Genomic DNA, 23,184 nt, shown 5'->3' on the forward strand with positions numbered 1-23,184 from the left:
TTCATTTCAGCTTGTGTGTACAAGTGTGATTTATAAGCTATTGGTACCGTTTCTCCCTCATTAGAGGTCAGTTACGTAAATCCGCGTCTTCCTGGGATGACTCGGATTATAAGGTTGCGTTCGTTTGCGCGTGTTTGCAGTTTTGTTTTAGTTAACATGTCTGTTTGTATTGATCGTAAAATGTTTGTGTGTTTCTGTGTCCAATAAATTGGTTTGAAATCAGATTTTATTAATTCGTAGAGGGGTTTAACCCTCTCTGCGTAGTTTAGAATGTAAGATCTTCAGAAATTCAGGAAACCTAGAATTGATTGTAAGTTTTTCAGCGTTTTTGGAGCTTGGAGTACTGCACACTTCTCTAAGTTGTCTGCTAGGCTTTTGCCTTCACTTGATAACTCATATCCTAAAAATAGGACAGTGAGGTGGGTAATTTGTGAGTTTTTTAAAGTTGAATTTGTACCCTTCAGATGCAAACCCAAGTATAATTGTGTTCACTCTTTTCAAGTGTGTTTCCAGGTCATCGTCTGTAAGATAGATGTCATCGACATCAGATAATGCCTCATCATCATACATTTGTAGTAATTCTGTTACCCTGGCTGAAAATAATCCTGGGCTGTTCTTGAATCCCTTGGGGAGACAACAAAATTGCCCTTGTGCCCCCATACTGGAAAAAGCGGTCAAATACCTGCTTTCTGGTGCAATGTTTTGACAGAAGAAGCCATTTGAAATATCTAATGTCGTTTTATATTTTTTGTGCACGATGTTATTCATTGGTGCTGCACTGTGTGAGTTTTGTACTGCAAATGTTTTGCAACAAGAGTTTAGGTGTCTCTAATCCAAAAATAGACAATATGAATCGTCTGGTTTGGAGTCAGGAAACAAAGGATTGTTCATTTGTCAGGTGCATGTTTCAATCACCCCCTGGTATTCAAGTTGATCTAAGATCTCCCTGACTTGGTTTTTAGCTTCTTGCTTAACAGGATACTGGAAAGGGGGGACCACTCGGTCACTCCGAACGTATGGCTGGGTGCCCCGCCCGCCTGGGAAACCTGTTGCAGGCGGGGGGGTGCCCTGGCTGCTATATCCATAGTGATGTAGCTGGAGCACGCCCCCGCAGCATGGGGGTTGTCCTAAAACTCCCCCGCCCGGAAGTCCGTGCACTTCGGGCGGGAGGGGGATGCCGCCCCGCCTGCCTGGAATAGGTTAAAAGGCGTGGGACCCAAGCAGGCGTCCTCTTGTTCCCGCGCTCTGAAGGCTGCACCACTCGTCACTCATGAGCCCTCAAAGGAACAAGCAGCAATTTTTGAACGTGGTAATTGTTGTTCTTTTCTGTTTCAGTTGTCCAGGCGTGCTCAAAAGTCCAAAGAGCAAGGAGAAGCAGACCAGCGGATATGCCTGGAAAGAAGAACGGAAAGAGCTCCGAGATGGAACGGATGCTTCGTACACTGGTAACCCGCATATCGGCGATGGACAGGAAGTTTGGTAAAATGGACCGAATGGATCGCAGCTTAGCGGCGCTTCAGAAAAAGGTGGAAGCGCAGGGCGGGCCAGCAGGGAAGCGTAAGAGGGTTGAGGGGTCTAGTTTGCCGAATGGCACCCCAGGGGCGAATAAGCGTAAGTTAAGGAAAGGGAAAGCGATCCCAAGCAAGGCCCCGGTCCCTGTGACCCCGGCGGCTGACCTGGTGTCCGCCCCGGTAGGGGGATTACCAATCCCGGTGATTATCACACTAATAGATAAAGAACAGATACCCCCCGAGCTGGCGATGCACTTGGCAGCGGTATTACCTTGGTTAAAAAAGGGAGCGGGGGAGGCCACGGCTGGGGAAGATCCAGCTGCGGAGGCCAGGCAAATCATCGAGGAGCTCAGATGGGCACGAAGCTCCGGGGCAGGGAATTTGCCTTCTATCCCCTTACAGGTGACGAGCCCCGCTGCGGGAGAGAGTCGGAATAAAGCGACAGACAAGACCGGAGTACCGGCGGAAGATGGTAAGAGATCGCTCCCAATCATGGGGGAGGGTGCTATACCGTCAAGGCGGGAAAGCCTGGCACAACATGTGCCGATGGCCACAAAGGAAATGGTGTGGGCCGACAAATACATTAATATGTTTTTGTTGTTGACCGACAATAGGGAATTTGAGTATGCCAAGACCCAGAAGGATTTCTTACACCCAAGCGAATGGAGGGCCAAAATGGCGGAATTCAGGGTGGAGGAGACTGTGACGACTTGGATCAGGGCCTTCAATGTGTTTGGGGCAATAATACATGAGCGTACACCGGAACTATTGGGAGCCCTGAATTGCTACCAGAGCAGGATTGTGGGCTACCATGAGAAGTACGGGGGGACGCATGGAAAGGGTATGATGTGTCTTTTAGAAAAGCAAAGGAGTTTAATGAATCAATGACTTGGGATTGCTTGGATACTGTATCTTGGCATGGGCAGTTCGCGCCAGGCCCGGCGATAGGCACGGGGTCGAGCACGAATGGTTTCAGGGCTGTTCCACAGAAGCAGCCGCAGCCCTTTCGGCCAAACCACGGGGGTGACTTTCAGTCGAGACCGGGTGGGAATGGAGGCAAGCGAAAGGTATGTTGGGGTTTCAACAAAGGTACATGTAATAGGCCGCAGGGAACATGCAGGTTCAAGCATACCTGCGCAAGTTGTGGCAATACCTCCCACCCCGAAAGTAGCTGCCGATCCAATGGCAATGTCTCAGGAGGGAAAGGGGGTACTCAGCAGGAGTGACACGGGGTCACGGAGGACTACCCAGTCACCCGTGACGATTTTGGCAATGACCCCCTGGCTAAGCATATACCCTGACCGAGCGTCCACCGGGATTCTGCGGGAGGGCTTCGCAACGGGCTTCAGGATCCCGGCGGGTGACTTTCGAGGCTCCCCATGGTGCAGGAACCAAGCATCTGTTACGCACAACCTGACAGTGGTTGCTGCGAAGATTACAAAGGAGGTTCGCTTGGGGCGGGACCATTTGAAGAGGTACCGACGGCCAATTTTGTATCTTCCCCGTTAGGGGTTGTGCCCAAGAAGGAGCCGGGCGAGTTCAGACTCATACATAATCTGTCTGCACCAAGAGGGGCTTCTTTAAATGAGGCAATTGATCCGGGCGTATGCAGTGTGAGGTATTCATCGTTCGATGACGCAGTGGCGATGTTGAATGACCTGGGTCCGGGGGCACTGTTAGCAAAATCAGACATTGAATCTGCATTTAGGCTACTGCCGGTTCATCCCGAGGATCAGCATTTGTTGGGGTTTTCCTTTCAGGCAAGATATTACATGGACATGTGCATGCCAATGGGTTGTTCAATTTCCTGTGCATATTTTGAAATGTTTAGCTCTTTTTTGGAATGGGCTTTCTCAAGGGCCTCAGGGCATCAACATGTAATGCATTATCTGGATGATTTCCTGTTCCTCGGCCCAGCTGGCTCTCGGGACTGTGCAAGGGCATTGCAGGAATTTTGCCTGCTCATGCGGGGTTTCGGAGTGCCTTTGGCATCAGGTAAGACGGTGGGGCCGACTACCTCCCTGGAGTTTCTGGGCATCGAACTAGACTCTGTGGAAGGCTGTTTCCGGTTGCCATTGGAAAAGGTTGCCAAATTCAGGGCCTCCTTGCAGCAATGTCTTAAAAGCAGTAAAGTGACTCTACACCAGTTACAACAAACGGTTGGACAGCTGAATTTTGTGCTGCGGGTGATGCCGATGGCTCACCCTTTCTCGCGGTCCATTGCACACGCCATGGTGGGCCTCAAGGAAGGCCACCATCGCACGAGGCTGTCGGCCGAGGTTCGCCAGGACATGCTCATTTGGCTGGAATTCCTGGCGGACTTCAATGGCCGGGTAGTCTGGGCCAAGGCACCAGCCTCATCAGCAGAGCTGGGTCTCTGGACAGACTCGGCGGGCAGCGTAGGCTTTGGCGCCATTCTAGGAAATCGCTGGTTGGCCCAGAGGTGGCCAGCATGGTGGGCGTCAAGTGGCCTGACGAGTAACATTGGTTTCCTGGAGTTGTTCCCGATCTGGGTAGCATTACTGGCATGGCCGGAGGAACTCAGGAATAACTCGGTGATATTTTGGTCTGATAACATGACTGTGGTAGAATGCATTAATCAACAGGCAGCACGCTGCAAATGGATATTGCGATTGCTGAAAGAAATTGTGTTACAGTGCTTAAAGCTGAACGTGCAATTCAGGGCAAAACGTGCCGGGTATACTGAATAATGCGGCGGATGCACTCTCTCGTTTCAAAATGCAGGCATTCAGGGAGTGTTTACCGGCAGCGGAGCTAGCGGCAGCGCCATTTCCTGAAGCATTGTGGCTAATCGGTGTGCAGGATTACAAGACCTCGTGGCAGCCAGTCTAGGGCTCAGGACAAGGAAAGCTTATGAAGGGGCGTTCCGTGCATACTGCGCCTTTTTGGGTCCCGCGTGGGAGCAGAAATGGGGTCAGGAGGGCGCCTTCGCCCAATTTTTAGTGGCTCTTCATGAGGAAGGCCGGTAAGCGGCAACCGCCAGTCGGTATAAGGCCGCCGTATCGTTTATGGCCCAGCTCCGAGGGGTCGGGGACCCCACAGATTCCTTCATGGTCAGGAAGGCGCTGCGCGGCTGGCGGCGCTTAGAGGGGCGCGAGAAGGATACTAGGCATCCAATAGGGTTTGACAGATTAACCATCTTGCTGGCTACGCTAGAGGCGACATGCTCCTCACCTAGTTAAGTTGTCCTATTCCGGGCTGCGTTTGCGCTGGCATTCTATGGTGCCCTGCAAATAGGCGAACTAGTGGCTGCCAATAAGAAGGATACCGAGGGGGGTTTGCGGAGGGACCATGTGCAGGTGAGGGGGATTCCCTATTCATCACGATTGCCAGGTCCAAGACCGACCAAGAGGCCCAAGGGAGGGGCATAGTGTTGCAGCGCGCTCCTGGTAGTCCTTGCTGTCCGGTGGCATACGTAGAGGCTTACCTACAGCAAAGGGTGGTGACATGGGGTGGGGCCTTGCTGCGGCATATGGATGGCACCCCATTGTCAAAATTTCAGTTCCAAAAGGTGCTAGCAATAACAATTGCGGAAGCGGGCTTGAACCCGAGGAATTTTGGGACTCATTCTATCAGAATTGGGGCCGCTACAGAAGGAACGGCCGGAGGTCTGCAGGCAGACAAGGTTAAACAGTTGGGGCGATGGTCTTCGGACTGTTTTAAACGGTACGTGCGGTTGCATATGTTGTGATTCATTAAGGATGTTCACTCACGTTGTTTCTCTTCTGTTTGGATTACAGTTTCACGGGCCTGTGACGAAGGGCGGGAACTGGGACTGGCCCAGTATCAGCTATCCACCACGTCTGGAGAGAGGAATGGACAACGGGTGGTCTGGGTCGTGGGCCACTCATACGTGAGACGGGCCGCGGACGTATTCAGGGCAGGTGATGCGATTCACACATCTGGGGAATACGGTTTTCGGGTGTCCTTCTATGGACGGGGCGATTTGGGCATTGCCCAGCTGCAAGGTTTTGTCAAAGAATTGTTAGGGCGGCACAGTAGTCATAGTGCACATTGGGGGCAATGACTTGGTGAGATTGGGCAGACGGGCCTTAATCGAGCAGTTACTGACAACAGTTAGTTGGTTGGCGAAGACCCTCCCAGAGTGCACACTAGCTTGGTCGCACATGGTGCCGAGGAAGGTATGGAGGGGGGGGGGGCGATCCACAACAGCATTGAACCATTCGGTAAAGATGGTCAACAATAAGATGGAGAAGTTGTTTCGGTCTGCCCACCTTCACAGTATACCTCACGGGTGCATCTTGGGGGATCACTGTTATTCTCATGATGGTAGGGGGATTACCAATCCCGGTGATTATCACACTAATAGATAAAGAACAGATACCCCCCGAGCTGGCGATGCACTTGGCAGCGGTATTACCTTGGTTAAAAAAGGGAGCGGGGGAGGCCACGGCTGGGGAAGATCCAGCTGCGGAGGCCAGGCAAATCATCGAGGAGCTCAGATGGGCACGAAGCTCCGGGGCAGGGAATTTGCCTTCTATCCCCTTACAGGTGACGAGCCCCGCTGCGGGAGAGAGTCGGAATAAAGCGACAGACAAGACCGGAGTACCGGCGGAAGATGGTAAGAGATCGCTCCCAATCATGGGGGAGGGTGCTATACCGTCAAGGCGGGAAAGCCTGGCACAACATGTGCCGATGGCCACAAAGGAAATGGTGTGGGCCGACAAATACATTAATATGTTTTCGTTGTTGACCGACAATAGGGAATTTGAGTATGCCAAGACCCAGAAGGATTTCTTACACCCAAGCGAATGGAGGGCCAAAATGGCGGAATTCAGGGTGGAGGAGACTGTGACGACTTGGATCAGGGCCTTCAATGTGTTTGGGGCAATAATACATGAGCGTACACCGGAACTATTGGGAGCCCTGAATTGCTACCAGAGCAGGATTGTGGGCTACCATGAGAAGTACGGGGGGACGCATGGAAAGGGTATGATGTGTCTTTTAGAAAAGCAAAGGAGTTTAATGAATCAATGACTTGGGATTGCTTGGATACAGTATCTTGGCATGGGCAGTTCGCGCCAGGCCCGGCGATAGGCACGGGGTCGAGCACGAATGGTTTCAGGGCTGTTCCACAGAAGCAGCCGCATCCCTTTCGGCCAAACCACGGGGGTGACTTTCAGTCGAGACCGGGTGGGAATGGAGGCAAGCGAAAGGTATGTTGGGGTTTCAACAAAGGTACATGTAATAGGCCGCAGGGAACATGCAGGTTCAAGCATACCTGCGCAAGTTGTGGCAATACCTCCCACCCCGAAAGTAGCTGCCGATCCAAGGGCAATGTCTCAGGAGGGAAAGGGGGTACTCAGCAGGAGTGACACGGGGTCACGGAGGACTACCCAGTCACCCGTGACGATTTTGGCAATGACCCCCTGGCTAAGCATATACCCTGACCGAGCGTCCACCGGGATTCTGCGGGAGGGCTTCGCAACGGGCTTCAGGATCCCGGCGGGTGACTTTCGAGGCTCCCCATGGTGCAGGAACCAAGCATCTGTTACGCACAACCTGACAGTGGTTGCTGCGAAGATTACAAAGGAGGTTCGCTTGGGGCGGGACCATTTGAAGAGGTACCGACGGCCAATTTTGTATGTTCCCCGTTAGGGGTTGTGCCCAAGAAGGAGCCGGGCGAGTTCAGACTCATACATAATCTGTCTGCACCAAGAGGGGCTTCCTTAAATGAGGCAATTGATCCGGGCGTATGCAGTGTGAGGTATTCATCGTTCAATGACGCAGTGGCGATGTTGAATGACCTGGGTCCGGGGGCACTGTTAGCAAAATCAGACATTGAATCTGCATTTAGGCTACTGCCGGTTCATCCCGAGGATCAGCATTTGTTGGGGTTTTCCTTTCAGGCAAGATATTACATGGACATGTGCATGCCAATGGGTTGTTCAATTTCCTGTGCATATTTTGAAATGTTTAGCTCTTTTTTGGAATGGGCTTTCTCAAGGGCCTCAGGGCATCAACATGTAATGCATTATCTGGATGATTTCCTGTTCCTCGGCCCAGCTGGCTCTCGGGACTGTGCAAGGGCATTGCAGGAATTTTGCCTGCTCATGCGGGGTTTCGGAGTGCCTTTGGCATCAGGTAAGACGGTGGGGCCGACTACCTCCCTGGAGCTTCTGGGCATCGAACTAGACTCTGTGGAAGGCTGTTTCCGGTTGCCATTGGAAAAGGTCGCCAAATTAAGGGCCTCCTTGCAGCAATGTCTTAAAAGCAGTAAAGTGACTCTACACCAGTTACAACAAACGGTTGGACAGCTGAATTTTGTGCTGCGGGTGATGCCGATGGCTCACCCTTTCTCGCGGTCCATTGCACACGCCATGGTGGGCCTCAAGGAAGGCCACCATCGCACGAGGCTGTCGGCCGAGGTTCGCCAGGACATGCTCATTTGGCTGGAATTCCTGGCGGACTTCAATGGCCGGGTAGTCTGGGCCAAGGCACCAGCCTCATCAGCAGAGCTGGGTCTCTGGACAGACTCGGCGGGCAGCGTAGGCTTTGGCGCCATTCTAGGAAATCGCTGGTTGGCCCAGAGGTGGCCAGCATGGTGGGCGTCAAGTGGCCTGACGAGTAACATTGGTTTCCTGGAGTTGTTCCCGATCTGGGTAGCATTACTGGCATGGCCGGAGGAACTCAGGAATAACTCGGTGATATTTTGGTCTGATAACATGACTGTGGTAGAATGCATTAATCAACAGGCAGCACGCTGCAAATGGATATTGCGATTGCTGAAAGAAATTGTGTTACAGTGCTTAAAGCTGAACGTGCAATTCAGGGCAAAACATGTGCCGGGTATACTGAATAATGCGGCGGATGCACTCTCTCGTTTCAAAATGCAGGCATTCAGGGAGTGTTTACCGGCAGCGGAGCTAGCGGCAGCGCCATTTCCTGAAGCATTGTGGCTAATCGGTGTGCAGGATTACAAGACCTCGTGGCAGCCAGTCTAGGGCTCAGGACAAGGAAAGCTTATGAAGGGGCGTTCCGTGCATACTGCGCCTTTTTGGGTCCCGCGTGGGAGCAGAAATGGGGTCAGGAGGGCGCCTTCGCCCAATTTTTAGTGGCTCTTCATGAGGAAGGCCGGTAAGCGGCAACCGCCAGTCGGTATAAGGCCGCCGTATCGTTTATGGCCCAGCTCCGAGGGGTCGGGGACCCCACAGATTCCTTCATGGTCAGGAAGGCGCTGCGCGGCTGGCGGCGCTTAGAGGGGCGCGAGAAGGATACTAGGCATCCAATAGGGTTTGACAGATTAACCATCTTGCTGGCTACGCTAGAGGCGACATGCTCCTCACCTAGTTAAGTTGTCCTATTCCGGGCTGCGTTTGCGCTGGCATTCTATGGTGCCCTGCAAATAGGCGAACTAGTGGCTGCCAATAAGAAGGATACCGAGGGGGGTTTGCGGAGGGACCATGTGCAGGTGAGGGGGATTCCCTATTCATCACGATTGCCAGGTCCAAGACCGACCAAGAGGCCCAAGGGAGGGGCATAGTGTTGCAGCGCGCTCCTGGTAGTCCTTGCTGTCCGGTGGCACATGTAGAGGCTTACCTACAGCAAAGGGTGGTGACATGGGGTGGGGCCTTGCTGCGGCATATGGATGGCACCCCATTGTCAAAATGTCAGTTCCAAAAGGTGCTAGCAATAACAATTGCGGAAGCGGGCTTGAACCCGAGGAATTTTGGGACTCATTCTATCAGAATTGGGGCCGCTACAGAAGGAACGGCCGGAGGTCTGCAGGCAGACAAGGTTAAACAGTTGGGGCGATGGTCTTCGGACTGTTTTAAACGGTACGTGCGGTTGCATATGTTGTGATTCATTAAGGATGTTCACTCACGTTGTTTCTCTTCTGTTTGGATTACAGTTTCACGGGCCTGTGACGAAGGGCGGGAACTGGGACTGGCCCAGTATCAGCTATCCACCACGTCTGGAGAGAGGAATGGACAACGGGTGGTCTGGGTCGTGGGCCACTCATACGTGAGACGGGCCGCGGACGTATTCAGGGCAGGTGATGCGATTCACACATCTGGGGAATACGGTTTTCGGGTGTCCTTCTATGGACGGGGCGATTTGGGCATTGCCCAGCTGCAAGGTTTTGTCAAAGAATTGTTAGGGCGGCACAGTAGTCATAGTGCACATTGGGGGCAATGACTTGGTGAGATTGGGCAGACGGGCCTTAATCGAGCAGTTACTGACAACAGTTAGTTGGTTGGCGAAGACCCTCCCAGAGTGCACACTAGCTTGGTCGCACATGGTGCCGAGGAAGGTATGGAGGGGGGGGGGGCGATCCACAACAGCATTGAACCATTCGGTAAAGATGGTCAACAATAAGATGGAGAAGTTGTTTCGGTCTGCCCACCTTCACAGTATACCTCACGGGTGCATCTTGGGGGATCACTGTTATTCTCATGATGGCATACACCTGTCCAAAGTGGGGAATGACATATTGATAGGGGATCTTCTAGCCTGGCTAGTGGGATTGAGGAGATATGACCTATAGGAGTTGTGGGGGGGCCAGATCGTCGGTCGACTATCTGGCCTGTGGCGGTAAGGTCATGATCGGTGAGCAATTTTCAAGGTCCCTAGTAGGGGCGCTACCCAGTACAGACGGGAGCGCCCGGGGGGAGGCGGCCATTGGCCCCTCCCATGGGGGCGGCACCCAATACGGATGGGATCGCCCAAGGGGAGACGGCCATAGGGCCCTCCCAGGGAGAGATGGCTATAAGCCCCTCCCAGGAATTTCCCGGGGGCCCGGATAGCCGCTGCGGCGGAAGAGAGTGCGGGGAAAGGGGGGAGTCTACGCTGTCCTTCTTACGGTTACCCCGCGCGGGATCTCGGGCGACCTTAAGATGGCGCCGAGTGGAAAAGGGGGCCCCCATGCAAGGGAAGTTACGGTTGGCTACGAGGGTACAGCCCTCAGCACAGGCGCCACTACGAGAGAGCGGATTTGGTGATAGGGATCTGACACCGGTTAAGACCTTGCCGTTGGCCCTTAACGATAGGATGTACAAAATTCCTATGCAATGCACAATGCCATGATGTTAGATTCGGCTAGGAAATCTTTGTATTAGAGATTTGTTAAGGTTAGCCTCAATACCTGTCTTCATCAAGTGTAATGGAAATTGAATTTTGTACATGATAAATGAAACGTTTTATTTAAAGTTTTAAATTTTGTTTCATATTTTAATAAATACGGCCGGGGGAGTCGTGAGGCTCCCCTGCCTTCAAAAAGCTCAAACAGTGTCTGTCTCCTACCATTGGGGTTGATGGTGGAAGGGGTGGCGGTCATCCCAGACCATATGGAAAGGGGGGACCACTCGGTCACTCCAAACGTATGGCTGGGTGCCCCGCCTGCCCGGGAAACCTGTTGCAGGCGGGGGGCGTGCCCCGGCTGGTATATCCATAGTGATGTAGCTGGAGCACGACCCCGCCGCATGGGGGTTGTCCTAAAACTCCCCCGCCCGGAAGTCCGTGCACTTCGGGCGGGAGGGGGATGCCGCCCCGCCTACCTGGAATAGGTTAAAAGGCGCAGGACCCAAGCAGGCGTCCTCTTGTTCCCGCGCTCTGAAGGCTGCACCACTCGTCGCTCGTGAGCCCTCAAAGGAACAAGCAGCAATTTTTGACCCACCCACCAGCCCCTGAGGCAGAAGTTTGGGAAGAAACAAAGAAATGATCAACATGGAGTAGAGCACAGAATGTCGTGTCCAGATTGAATCCGAATTTGTTGACGCAAAGGACGACTTGTTGATAGGCCTCTTTTTCCTTTGTAGATTTGTAGTAACAGTTTCATGTGACTCCTTGTTTTCTTTTACAGTGTTGATAGGGGGACCCCTGCTCAACAGAGGCGGGGATAAGGGGAGAAATGCACCTAACTGTGTGTTGTTTTTATGATGTATTTTCCCCAGTAAATAGATCTTGTAAAAAACTGTCGTATTTATTAGTCTTCGGTCGGGCGGTAAGGTCATGATCGGTGAGCAATTTTCAAGGTCCCTAATGGGGGCGCTACCCAGTACAGACGGGAGCTCCCGGGGGGAGGCGGCCATTGGCCCCTCCCATGGGGGCGGCACCCAATACGGATGGGATCGCCCAGGGGGAGACGGCCATAGGCCCCTCCCAGGGGGAGACGGCTATAAGCCCCTCCCAGGAATTTCCCGGGGGCCCGGATAGCCGCTGCGGCGGAAGAGAGTGCGGGGAAAGGGGGGGAGTCTACGCTGTCCTTCTTACGGTTACCCCGCACGGGATCTCGGGCGACCTTAAGATGGCGCCGAGTGGAAAAGGGGGCCCCTATGCAAGGGAAGTTACGGTTGGCTACGAGGGTACAGCCCTCAGCACAGGCGCCACTACGGAGGGCGGATTTGGTGATAGGGATCTGACACCGGTTAAGACCTTGCCGTTGGCCCTTAACGATAGGATGTACAAAATTCGTATGCAATGCACAATGCCATGATGTTAGACTCGGCTAGGAAATCTTTGTATTGGAGATTTGTTAAGGTTAGCCTCAATACCTGTCTTCATCAAGTGTAATGGAAATTGAATTTTGTACATGATAAATGAAACGTTTTATTTAAAGTTTTAAATTTTGTTTCATATTTTAATAAATACGGCCGGGGAGTCGTGAGGCTCCCCTGCCTTCCAAAAGCTCAAACAGTGTCTGTCTCCTACCATTGGGGTTGATGGTGGAAGGGGTGGCGGGCTTCCCAGACCATATGCCTCTGTGCAGTAGGTTGATTGTTTAACTGAATTTTATGGTGAGGAGAATCCTCATCCCATCCTACATGATTTTTATATAATGCAGGGGCTTGGGCCACTGCCCATTTTCTAGCATATGTGTATTTTTTATGAATTGGAATGTGTTTTGAGAAGGCAGGCTTAATCATTTCTTCACCAAGTGGGCACTCCCTGACAAACTCTGGTGGCCAGTCTTTCTCTGCTAGAAGGATATCATAGCCTTTAGATAGATTCTCCCAAAAGAGACCTCTTATTTTCCTAGCTTTGTCCCCTTCTATACGTAATGTTATTTCATATAATTTATGGGGTACACTAACTCTGGTGTCTGCAGTTTCCACCTGAATGTATTCATTCGTGTCCACTGTCTCCGAAAGATTCATCAGGATCTTGCGAGCTATGGTCACTTCTGCTGCGCTGTCTAGCATTGTCTGGGCCCATTCTCCGTTCTTGAGTTGTGCCCTCAGAATCCTCGGCATGTTTTATTTTAATACTAACTACCTTCTTTTTGGGAAATTGTAACTTTTTACTTTGATGAGCAGGTTCCTTGTCTTTGGACTTGACGTGCTCTTCTTTGTGTTCTGGCCGTCCTCTTCTTTCCGATTTCTGTGAGGAAGTCTGAAAAGATCGAAAGGGACGTGTATCATTATCTTGATATCTGTCAGGTTTTCTTAAATTGTCCCTATTTCTAAGGTTGTATCTTTTTTCAGAAGACTCCCGTTGTGGAGACCTGTCCCCTCGTCCTAGAGATCTATTTCTCCGTTGGGGAGACCTTCCTCTGGACTGAAACTGTTTTTCTCTGGGAGTGGTTTGTTTATTACCCTCCCACTTCTTTTTTGGAGTAATGAGATTATTCTTAATAAAGTTTTTTTCAGGATTTTCAGTTAGTTGTGGTTTTAGTGGTCTCCCACCCAAACTATCTCTACCTAATTCTTCATAGCACTTTTCAATTATTCTGGCAAGTTCAAAAGGTTGGTCTGTAATTTCTGTTTCTTTTAATTTTTGGCGGATCACCACAGATGCTGCTTCTCCTTTTATGTTGGCTAGTAGTATAGCCGAGACTTGCTTAAAGTCTTTCAGTAATTTCATACCTAGATTTAAAGCAGGCTCTGGACCGTATTCATTTTGAATCTGTCTTAGTACGTCTGGTATAATCGCCATAGACGGAACACCATGTGTTTTTGTGTATATTGAAGCAAAGACTGTTCCCCAAGTGTCACAGTCCTCCATATGTGGTGCGATCCCCATTGGTAGACAGATTGTCAGAATTCTGTGTTTTTCGTGAGGTGTAGTATTAGGAAATACTGCCTCTATTTGAGTAATTTTTTGAGCTAACAAGAGCGGAATTTGTTCCCGTTTTGCGGGTAATTTGCCAATGACTGATTGTATAGTCTCTGGTGTTATTTTATTTGTGTTCCCCTGGTGAGGGGTGTGCTATGGAATTTTTACTGCTGGTTGGACTGTTAAAGTCCGCATGACATATTGGACCAATTGTCTATGTATTTTAATTAATTGTTTTAGCTTAACTAAAAGTTCTCTGCCTGACATTCCTTCAATGTCAGGATCTGGTGTATAGCTGGCTAGAATCGGCCATGTGGCTCCTGGTCTACCTAGTGGACCGAGCCTGGTAATGTGATTTTGATGTTTTAGGGCACCATTAAGCCAGAGCTGATGCTCTTGGTAAGTTGGTGGAATTTCAACGTCCTCGAAAGGAACGTATTCCGCTGGAGGTTCCTCTGCTTTGTAGTAGTGGAACTTGTGTGTCACAGCATTTGCTGCTGGAAAATGTATCCATGAATAGAATACCTCTGTCTGCCGATCTTCGTGTGCCTCTACCACAAATATGACCGTACCACCTCTTGATGATACTTCATTATTTATAAGTTTGTAAGTTACACTCTTTCTTACATTTACCGGGATGTTTATTGCCTTCGGGTCATTTTGGAGGGCTGTGTCATCTAAGACTGCTTGAGCTGCTATTCTAGCTCTGTCCCTTTCGTCGTCACTCTCCGACATTTTTCTGACAGAAAGTTTACAGAGCAAGTTTCAAGGAAACAAAGATTAGGTGCACAATATTTTGGAAAACTGCATCCTTCAACGTTGACTAAACCAAAAACTAATACATAGGATTCTCCTCCTACTAAGTTTTGGCGGATATTAACCCTTCACCCACTCCAGACGTCTATTGGAGTTTTTACGGGAAAAAGGGGTCTGTGTGAAAAGCACGACTGAGTTACTCTAGTATCTAGCGTTAAATTATCGCCTTACCAAACGTTGGGCGCCATGTAGTGTAGTTCCTATATTCCCAATAGGCTTTGCGCATTGGAATAACATAAACGATAGTTTAGACGTAGGACTTAGGTCAACTAGGTATCTATTGAATATGTTAGACTTAATTATGAATGCCAGCTAGCTCAGAGCTCACTAGAAACTTTCTCGAATTCACAAGAAGGGATTAGTTTCTGATAACCGCATAAACATGACAACTTTGCTCCCTCAAGAATAAGGAGTATACCTCCAGAGTCGCGGAAACAATAGATAGCTATTTTACTCAGTCAATCGTGCATGCTTAGTTTCACCAGAAGTGCAGAGAAACAGAGAGATGGGTGTTTTCAATAAAAGAGGTTATTTATTGAACAGTCTTCTTTCTCATGCAAGAGAAGTGAATTGCTACAATCGCAATACTTGTCATAAAGTAAAGTGTGTACAGTAAAAGGAGTATTATAAAATAGTACTGTAAAAGCATAGTATGGTTTCTAAGCCATACGGTGTATAAAATGGATAAAATACATACAATGATAAAATTATAAAATAATGACTAAACGTACTCAACTGGTGCTTCTAAGATACGCCTACCCCAGTGTACCTAACCTAAGCCTAGTCCAGGGAAGGAGTAAGTGAAATGTAGTTTGAGTTTAAGATAGTTTATGCCAAGAATCTAAATCAAGAATTCTCTAAGGGTCTAATCAGCTCCGTACGTTGGTTATAGAATGAAGGAGGTCTTGTATCTCTCTCTCAGGACTCGATCTCTCAGCAACCTGCAAGGGTGACAGGGAAACACTGGAGCTGGATTTCTCGGCAGGAGAAAAGACAGCGTCTCTCTCGGTGCGTACAGTAAAAGGAGTATTATAAAATAGTACTGTAAAAAGAATAGTATGGTTTCTAAGCCATACAGTGTTTAAAATGGATAAAATACATACAATGATAAAATAATGACTAAACATACTCAACTGGTGCTTCTAAGATACACCTACCCCGGTGTACCTAACCTGAGCCTAGTACAGGGAAGGAGTAAGTGAGATGTAGTTTGAGTTTAAGATAGTTTCTGATAAGAATCTAAATCAAGAATTCTCTAAGGGTCTAATCAGCTCCATACCTTGGTTATAGAATGAAGGAGGTCTTGTATCTCTCTCTCAGGACTCGATCTCCCAGAAACCCGCAAGGGTGACAGGGAAACACTGGAGCTGGATTTCTCGGCAGGAGAAAAGACAGCGTCTCTCTCAGTGCGTCCGCGGGAGGGTCGGCTTCCTTTGGCACTTGCTACAGCAGGGCATCGGGCAAGTAGATAGTCGATCTGCTCCAAACCACTGTGTGTTTTGCTAGGGCAGATGCTGGTATATTTATACCTGGAAGGTGCCGAGTTTGACGTAAGGTTGGACATAAGACGTCACTAAGAACTCGCTGTTCTTTCAGTACTCCGGGAGTTCTAGGACAAATCAATACAGAAGCAGGGGGAATTCCCGGGCTGCTGGAGGCTTGGCTTGTTTAGGAACACGTTGTGCTTTCTAGGAGTCTATGTGAGTAGCCTTGCCGTATTTGGACTGCATTGGCTATGTCTTAATATGGGTATGATTCTTATGCCTATATAAGGATATGATTTGATATAACCACATAAGGGCATGAATCGGGAATATTTAACTAGAGTCCTAGATTCGTCTACAACAAGTGCAGTACACATACAAAGTCTGAAAAAACCCATCTATCAAACTATTGTTAGTTAATATGGCTGTGCATCAACACCCATGGGTGGTTGCATAGGATTGCCTATGTACCACGCATGGAATGCCCCCTCCAGCATAGTAATGCAAACCTGTACTAAATGTTGATTTCTGCTACTTTCCAGCCTAAACAAGTTATGCGCTGGCAGGTAAATTCAAAATGAACATTTTCCGTGAATATGTGACGTTACAATGCGATGATTGACATCGCGGTACGTTAAAACGCAGTTATTACAATGCAAGTTGTTACAACAACTTGCGCTGGAGGGCGCTGAACTTAGGAATAGTATGATTTACTATTCCAACTCCAGCCTACGTAACAGTAGGCAAGGTGTTGGAATATTAAATCATACTATTCGTTGTAGTAACGACTTGCATTGTAATGACCACAATGTAAATGCATCGCGGTCTAACGACCACGTTGTAAAGGTTGTTCGCCATATTGCGCTGGTTTACATCACCTATAAGTCTTATAAAGTAGCTATTAGGCCACAATCAGCAGATTGGGGGTGTACTGCTGCTTGCAATGCAGCCATCTCCAAGTCTGTCAGATAGCATCATGCAAATTACAGACAAACACAGTGCTTTACAGTATTAGCGACACACAAATTCATGGTCTGTGTAAATAGCGGACATGTGGTCACTGTAGTTCTGTATTACATTGTGCTAAAATCACACAAATGTACTTAAAAAACAGATGTGGTTGATTAAAGCCACATACAAACGTAATTCATTTTCAAAAGACTCCTCATAATCGCCCGCTATGAGTGCCGTTGTCAGGGCTTAGACAGTGAGATTTGGGGTCTCTGTCTAAAATGGTATAGTGGGTAAAAATAATGGGTGGGCTTGCTACTAATGCCAAAGGTTAGACTATTTGCAACGATATGTCTCATCACCTTTTGGGTGTTTAAGTTCAGTATTATGTCTAGAACCTGAGCCTGATGCAGATTTTCGACGTCTACGGCCAATGTAGTAAAATTCTGAAAATGAGTGGCTTTCCACCTATAAAATAAGTACTCTTTGTGCAGATTTACTATTTTTTTTGGTAAACCAGTCACTATATACTTGTAAGTTTAAAAAAAGAACACGTTAAAAACGACACAGACATGGCACACCTGACCGTCATGTAGAATAAAACAGCATGAAGTCCTTGCCCCAGGATCACTTATCTTATTTTATATGTACACACTCTCGTCTGCATCTCTACTATGGGAAGCCTTGATGGGAGACTTGCCAAATGTGACTGACGGCCTCATGTATTAAGCATATGTTGCAAATAGAGGTGGGCACACCAGCAAATGAAAAGGGCCAGAATTGGCTATAAGAAACAATGCACAAAGCAAGCTGTGAAAATGTTTGGCATGCATATTGTGCAACAAACAAAATGAAAAAATATGATACCATCCCTCCAAAATATTGTATTTATTTAACATTCAGAAGGATTTCACTGTAGTCCATCAGTTGATATCTCTACATATAAAATCATGTATTAAAAGTGATAGTTTTTCAACATGAACTTAGAAAGGTTAATGGATCGTCCCCAAACAAAAATACCATTTGTGAACTAAGAAGCAAGTTAGTAGTCATATAAACTGTACATATTGACTAGATTCTTATTACAGATGGAGCAACATTATAGTCTATAAAAACAAACAGAAAATGTGCTTGTACTGCGTTAATCCAAACTCAAGCACTTAAAGGGTCTCTAATACGTGATGATAAAGAAAAAGGAAGCTTTGTGAAATAACATGTTTGCTTAGAATCATACAATTTGGACAAACAGAGAAACTCGTATTGATTCCAGGTTATCTGGTTTCGCATTTTGAAATTCAGCCACCAGATGTATATCTTGGTCTCTCTCTCTCTCCTTATCTACTTCCAAGGTCACTGTTAAGCCCGGGTGGTAAACTCCTCTTCAATTGAGTTTTTCGCACTCCGCGGAGCACAGTTTTTGTCCTTCTGCTCCCCAACAACAAGTTGGGGAGCACGGTTGAGGAAAATCCACGTCCAGGTGAGATTTTCCTTGTTCCCACTCCTCAACGTCAAGCTAGCGAGTGAGAAAAATTCACCTCTCGGCGAGATTTCTCAGTGTAGGCAATCGAATTTCTCAGTGGGGGCAGTCACAGGTGGTCACGATTGCTTGCGTTAAGAAATCTTCTGTTTGCGTTAAATAAATTCCCGCTTCAGTACAAAATCTACTTGAGTGGCAGAAGAGAAGCTGCACTCTCCTGCGCTTCGCATGGTGCCATTCGCATTGATTTCCAAGCACTGACAAACACCCGGCACTGAAAAGGAACGTAAACAAGCAAGTCCAAGTGCACTTTGCCGCTTTCAGAACTCCGCTAAGTGCAGCAGAGTTTTTGGGTGTTTCGCAGAGTTCCGCATAGCAGAACTCTGTGAACTCCGCCCAGGCTTAGCCACTGTTTTGTCTTTATTCTTGGTGCAAGAGAGAAAAGCCGGCAAAGACATAGGAGACCCGACTCTGCCCCCCGGATCAAACTACAAAGCCAAGAATTAATTTATCTGGGGGGTGGCACACCCCGGGCACTGCCCCCCTGCCCCGAAGCTACGCCCCTGGCTGTTGCAAATCAGAGCTGTAGAAATCCTTGCTGAACTCCCCAGGCCCTCTCTGTCTGGGTGTAGCTGGCACATGGTCTGTGGGATGGGTGAAGTTGTCCCCACTCCCCGCAGAGACAGAAGTGGAAATACCATTTTGGAGGAACTGCAGTCCAATCCTGATATTTTATGAAAACCATAACCCCGGAGAACTTTGCATGTCATTCAAAATTGCTTATATAACCATAACTTATTTTCAATGCACTCATACAGTGGAACGATCGAAGCGAGAGCGCAAAATGACATATGCAAGTTATCTGAATCTAAATGCAATGTTACCAAATGTCAATTTTGAAAGAAAAACAGGCAAGAATGAAGATGCATTTGGAAAATGCTATAAGTATTTTTATCAATTTTATATTTTGCATGAAATGCAAAGGATTACAAGTAATAATATGGGCATAGTTATTCTAGGTTGTTCTACAAACTCACTTTTCCACAGTCATGGTTCATTTTCTATTATAAAATACGCCAATTTATCAATATTATATGAAAGAATAAAATAAGCAAAATGAACTATCGAATTAACAGCACACTTTATAGTCATAACTTTTTCTAAAATATACACAATTCTAAATATGTGTGAGAAGATAAGGCACACATTTTCAGTACAGCTCATTAAAAGATACTCTTTAAAAAAAAATACACAAGAGAATCAAAGAGAATGCAATGTTTGTCTTGTAGCAGATGATGCTGGAAGTAGAAGGATGTGATCGGGTACCTCAGTGAGGCCTTCCAACGATAGCTGAATCCCTCATTTCCAGGGTCCGAGTAACTTGCAGAGCACTTGCTTCAGTTTGAAATGTTTCAGAATCAGAATAATGCATTGTGCTGGCATATAGGAGGCATTGATTATCTTGCAAATTAACCAAAATGTAGTCGAAATTTCGAACATGGAGGCGAACGTTGCCAGAAAAAATAGAATATGGACCAGAAGGAGGGATCCGACTATTTGGGCTGCTCCAAAGTGAGCTTCCAGCCGGGGTTGACTGAATCCTCTGGCATTCCGTCTCATACGACTGACATGTTTGCCGAGGGATATGAGGATGAGTGCAATGGCAGAAATATCAAGCAGAAGAGGCAGGCAGAAGCCAAAAATGTTAAGTAAAATTTCATACAAAGTAGTAAAAACGACTTTCCTATGAATACGAGTAGAATTATTGATTGTATCATTTCTATTTTGAGGGGATTTCTTGTTTACTTCCCAGTATAAGGGAATACTGAACACCAAGGAGCTCACCACAGATGCCAAGAGCAGCCAGGGCACTATCTTGGGGATCCTGGGTTTTAAGTAGAAGAAGAGGGGGTGGTTGAAGTCCACAATCTTCACGCTGTAGAATACACAGAGGCAGGAGGAGAACCAGAAACTGCAAGTGCCAGACCAGGTCAGGAGCTGACTTGTGACTGCAAAAGGGAGTGCTATGGTTTCAACATCCAGCATTTTGAAAGAAACATAAGAGTGCGCTATGTGGGTACACTGAAAGCAAGTACTGGAGATCCCCAGAGCCACTACGATGAGATCACAGCTGTTCAGGCTCTTGCCCCTAGTCCAGGCAATTGCATGAATGGTCACATTGAACCCACTGGCAAGTATTCCAATCACATTCACTATGAATAAGAAAATCATCATTTCTTTTGCATACAAAGGATCCATTTTCTGCTTTTTTTCTTGACAATCTCCAGAAGATCTCACGAACACTAGTGCTGCTCTCGCTAGAGGATGTGTGTGTTGGCTGTGAGCAAAAATGCTTTCCAAATAGTCCCTAAGCATGCAGCTGCTGCCGGATTAACTTACCAATGATGTCATTGCTGTCATAATAGTTATTTTGATGTGTGCTGATGCAAATCTGACTGGTTTATGTTGTTGGGTTGTCAAATAATCTGTAAACCAAATATGTAACTAGTTATTCTGAGGTGGCTAGGAATTGTGGTCAGTAAAACCACAAAGGAGAAATCCTTGTTGCACTATTTCCCATGCATGGTGGAATGGGGGTTAAATGGTGACAATTGAACATGCACATTTCCTCCACTTTGGACATGTTACCCCTGTGCAGAGTCCTCCATGTAATGAGAAAACTGAGGACTTGCTGGGGTTACTCTGAAATTTGCATTGAAATCAGAGGACAAAGGGGCATATTACCAACAACTAGCGAAATTTATCGCTAAATGCGCTTAGCGACTTTATTTTTATCGCTGCCCATCGCCGGATATTTTAGCGGGAAAATCATGCTATTAGCAACGTTTTTTTCCATAGCGCTAAAATATCCAGCGATAGCGGCGTAATGCGAGAATATCACTGAGAATATAGCAATATTCTCGCATTAGCGACGAAATGCTCTTAGCCATGTTATCCACCTCCCATTGGATAACATGCCTAAGAACTGGTCAGAGCAGGCGTTACTTTTTGGCGATAGCGGGAATATTTCCATTGCTGCGTCAGCCTTGTGAATAGGCGATAGCGACGTTATCGACTGCTTTCAGTCGCTAACGGGTTGGGTACGCCCACTTTGCATGTCATTAGCGATAAATATCGCTGACATGCAAAGCAGGCCACAAACCGCTCGCTATCGCCTTCAAGCTGTCGCTAACGGCTGTTAGCGACAGCTTGATAATAACTAAACCGGCGAAAAGTGCCCCCCTTGATAATATGCCCCAAAGCCTGGCACATGTACCTATTTTCATCACAACTTCTATGTTTTGTGATCAGAAGGTATTTTATTAACTGCATGCATACAAAAGGAACCTATGGTGCCTCTCTGCTGCTGCTAATAGATTCTGCTACAGTTCCTAATCCTTATGAGCTAAAAATGAAAATGTGAAAGCAGTTTTCATGCCATTAGTTCTAGAGCAAAAGACCTTTTATTTTTTTATGGAATATATTGTCATTTGCTGGCCAAAGCGGTACAAAAGGGGGGTGATGATGGCAGAGCATCAGAACCAATCAAACACCCACCCCCTTTTGTACCGCTTTTGGCCGCCATAAGTGGTGCAGGGTATGCTCAGACGTGAGTCCCTTGCTCACTTTGACACTGGATTCATTTATGACATTTTCTTCCACCATCTTAAACTTCCTGTCTCTTTATCTCATTCTTGAAGGGTCTTTTTCATCCCTGCTTTTGCCTTTTGTCACGGTTTTTATATATTCTACTTCTCATTCTTTCTCCCTGTTCTTCCTTTCTCCCTCTTTCTCTGGGGCAATATCTGATAAGGGAAATTAAACCCTGGTCACCTGATACTATGTACCAAATTAAGCAATGCAGCCCATGCTCTAATATTGAATGCACTTACAGGACACCTGCAAATATCACATGTTCTAAAAACATACTAATAGTAGGCATGGCCCGAGTTTCAGTTTACTTTTTGCTTGCAATACCACACTACTCTGAATTAATAATCTTTCTGTACGCTCTGCTGGAATCTGAACCTGAGATGAGTAATTTGCATACAGCTGTGTGCAAGGACTTCAATGACCTAAGTACTGGGATGATTGTTTATTCTTTAAAAGGTCACATTTTGAAAACATCATTTGTTTTACAAAACAATTGCATGGCTCAAGTAGGCTTTAAAATACTTTGGCAAGAGAGCAATGCAAATGGCAGAGCACTGAGTGACTTTTGTTTTAAAAACCCTAAGAAGAGTCATCAAGGATGCTCGAGACCGATCATAAATGTTTGAGATCCATCTCTCTGTTACCTCTTGTGGTTCCTTTGACTCTCCACCTACATTTGAGACCAAACCAAAACAAGGAATTGGTTAAGCCAATTGGTCTCACCTTGGGAACCTGCCTTTTGAATATTTTTATTATTCAATAAACATTATGCACTAAGGGGCTTATTTACAAGCCCCTTGCGCCGCTGGTGCGTCACTTTTTTCCCGTATTAAAAGTGGCGCACTGGCTGCACGAGGGGCTTGTGAATAAGCCCCTAAAGGAATTAATTTTGAGAGGCTTGAGCTGCTGGATCATCTCTTTTTTTGATGCTCCGGCGGTGGTGTATGGCTCTCGATCATATTTATGATGCGGCCCAAATCCACTCTGCATTGCTTTGCATGGCCTCATAGATATGGAGTAAGACAAAGTAGGGCGAATTGCTGCCTTGCCTTACTGTGCGTTAAGGAGGCATTCCAATGGCATTGCAGTGGCTTCAAATGAATTTTTGACTTTGCCCCAGATATACTTAATCACACAAACCTGCGGCTGCGCCAAATCCTCAAGCCTCCCCAGAGCAGGCATTCTGCATCATGCATAGAAAGAGGAAAACGCCTCTCTGGATTGTTTTTGTGCAGGAAGGTGCCCCTGCAATAGA

General features: G+C 47.4%; 1 protein-coding gene across 1 annotated transcript in view; it reads left to right on the forward strand.

Annotated features, from left to right (window-relative positions):
- The window catches only part of LOC144790727 (uncharacterized), a 58,241-nt gene extending 37,743 nt beyond the window's left edge, over positions 1 to 20,498 (forward strand). Inside the window, exons 2-3 of the mRNA XM_078665442.1 lie at positions 1,336 to 1,445; positions 20,218 to 20,498. Coding sequence (XP_078521568.1) covers positions 1,336 to 1,445; positions 20,218 to 20,498 — 391 coding nt within the window. The remainder of the gene's footprint in view (positions 1 to 1,335; positions 1,446 to 20,217) is intronic.
- Positions 20,499 to 23,184: the final 2,686 nt, after the last annotated feature.

Source organism: Lissotriton helveticus, chromosome 11, assembly GCF_964261635.1.
Source record: "Lissotriton helveticus chromosome 11, aLisHel1.1, whole genome shotgun sequence".
Lineage (NCBI taxonomy): Eukaryota > Metazoa > Chordata > Amphibia > Caudata > Salamandridae > Lissotriton > Lissotriton helveticus.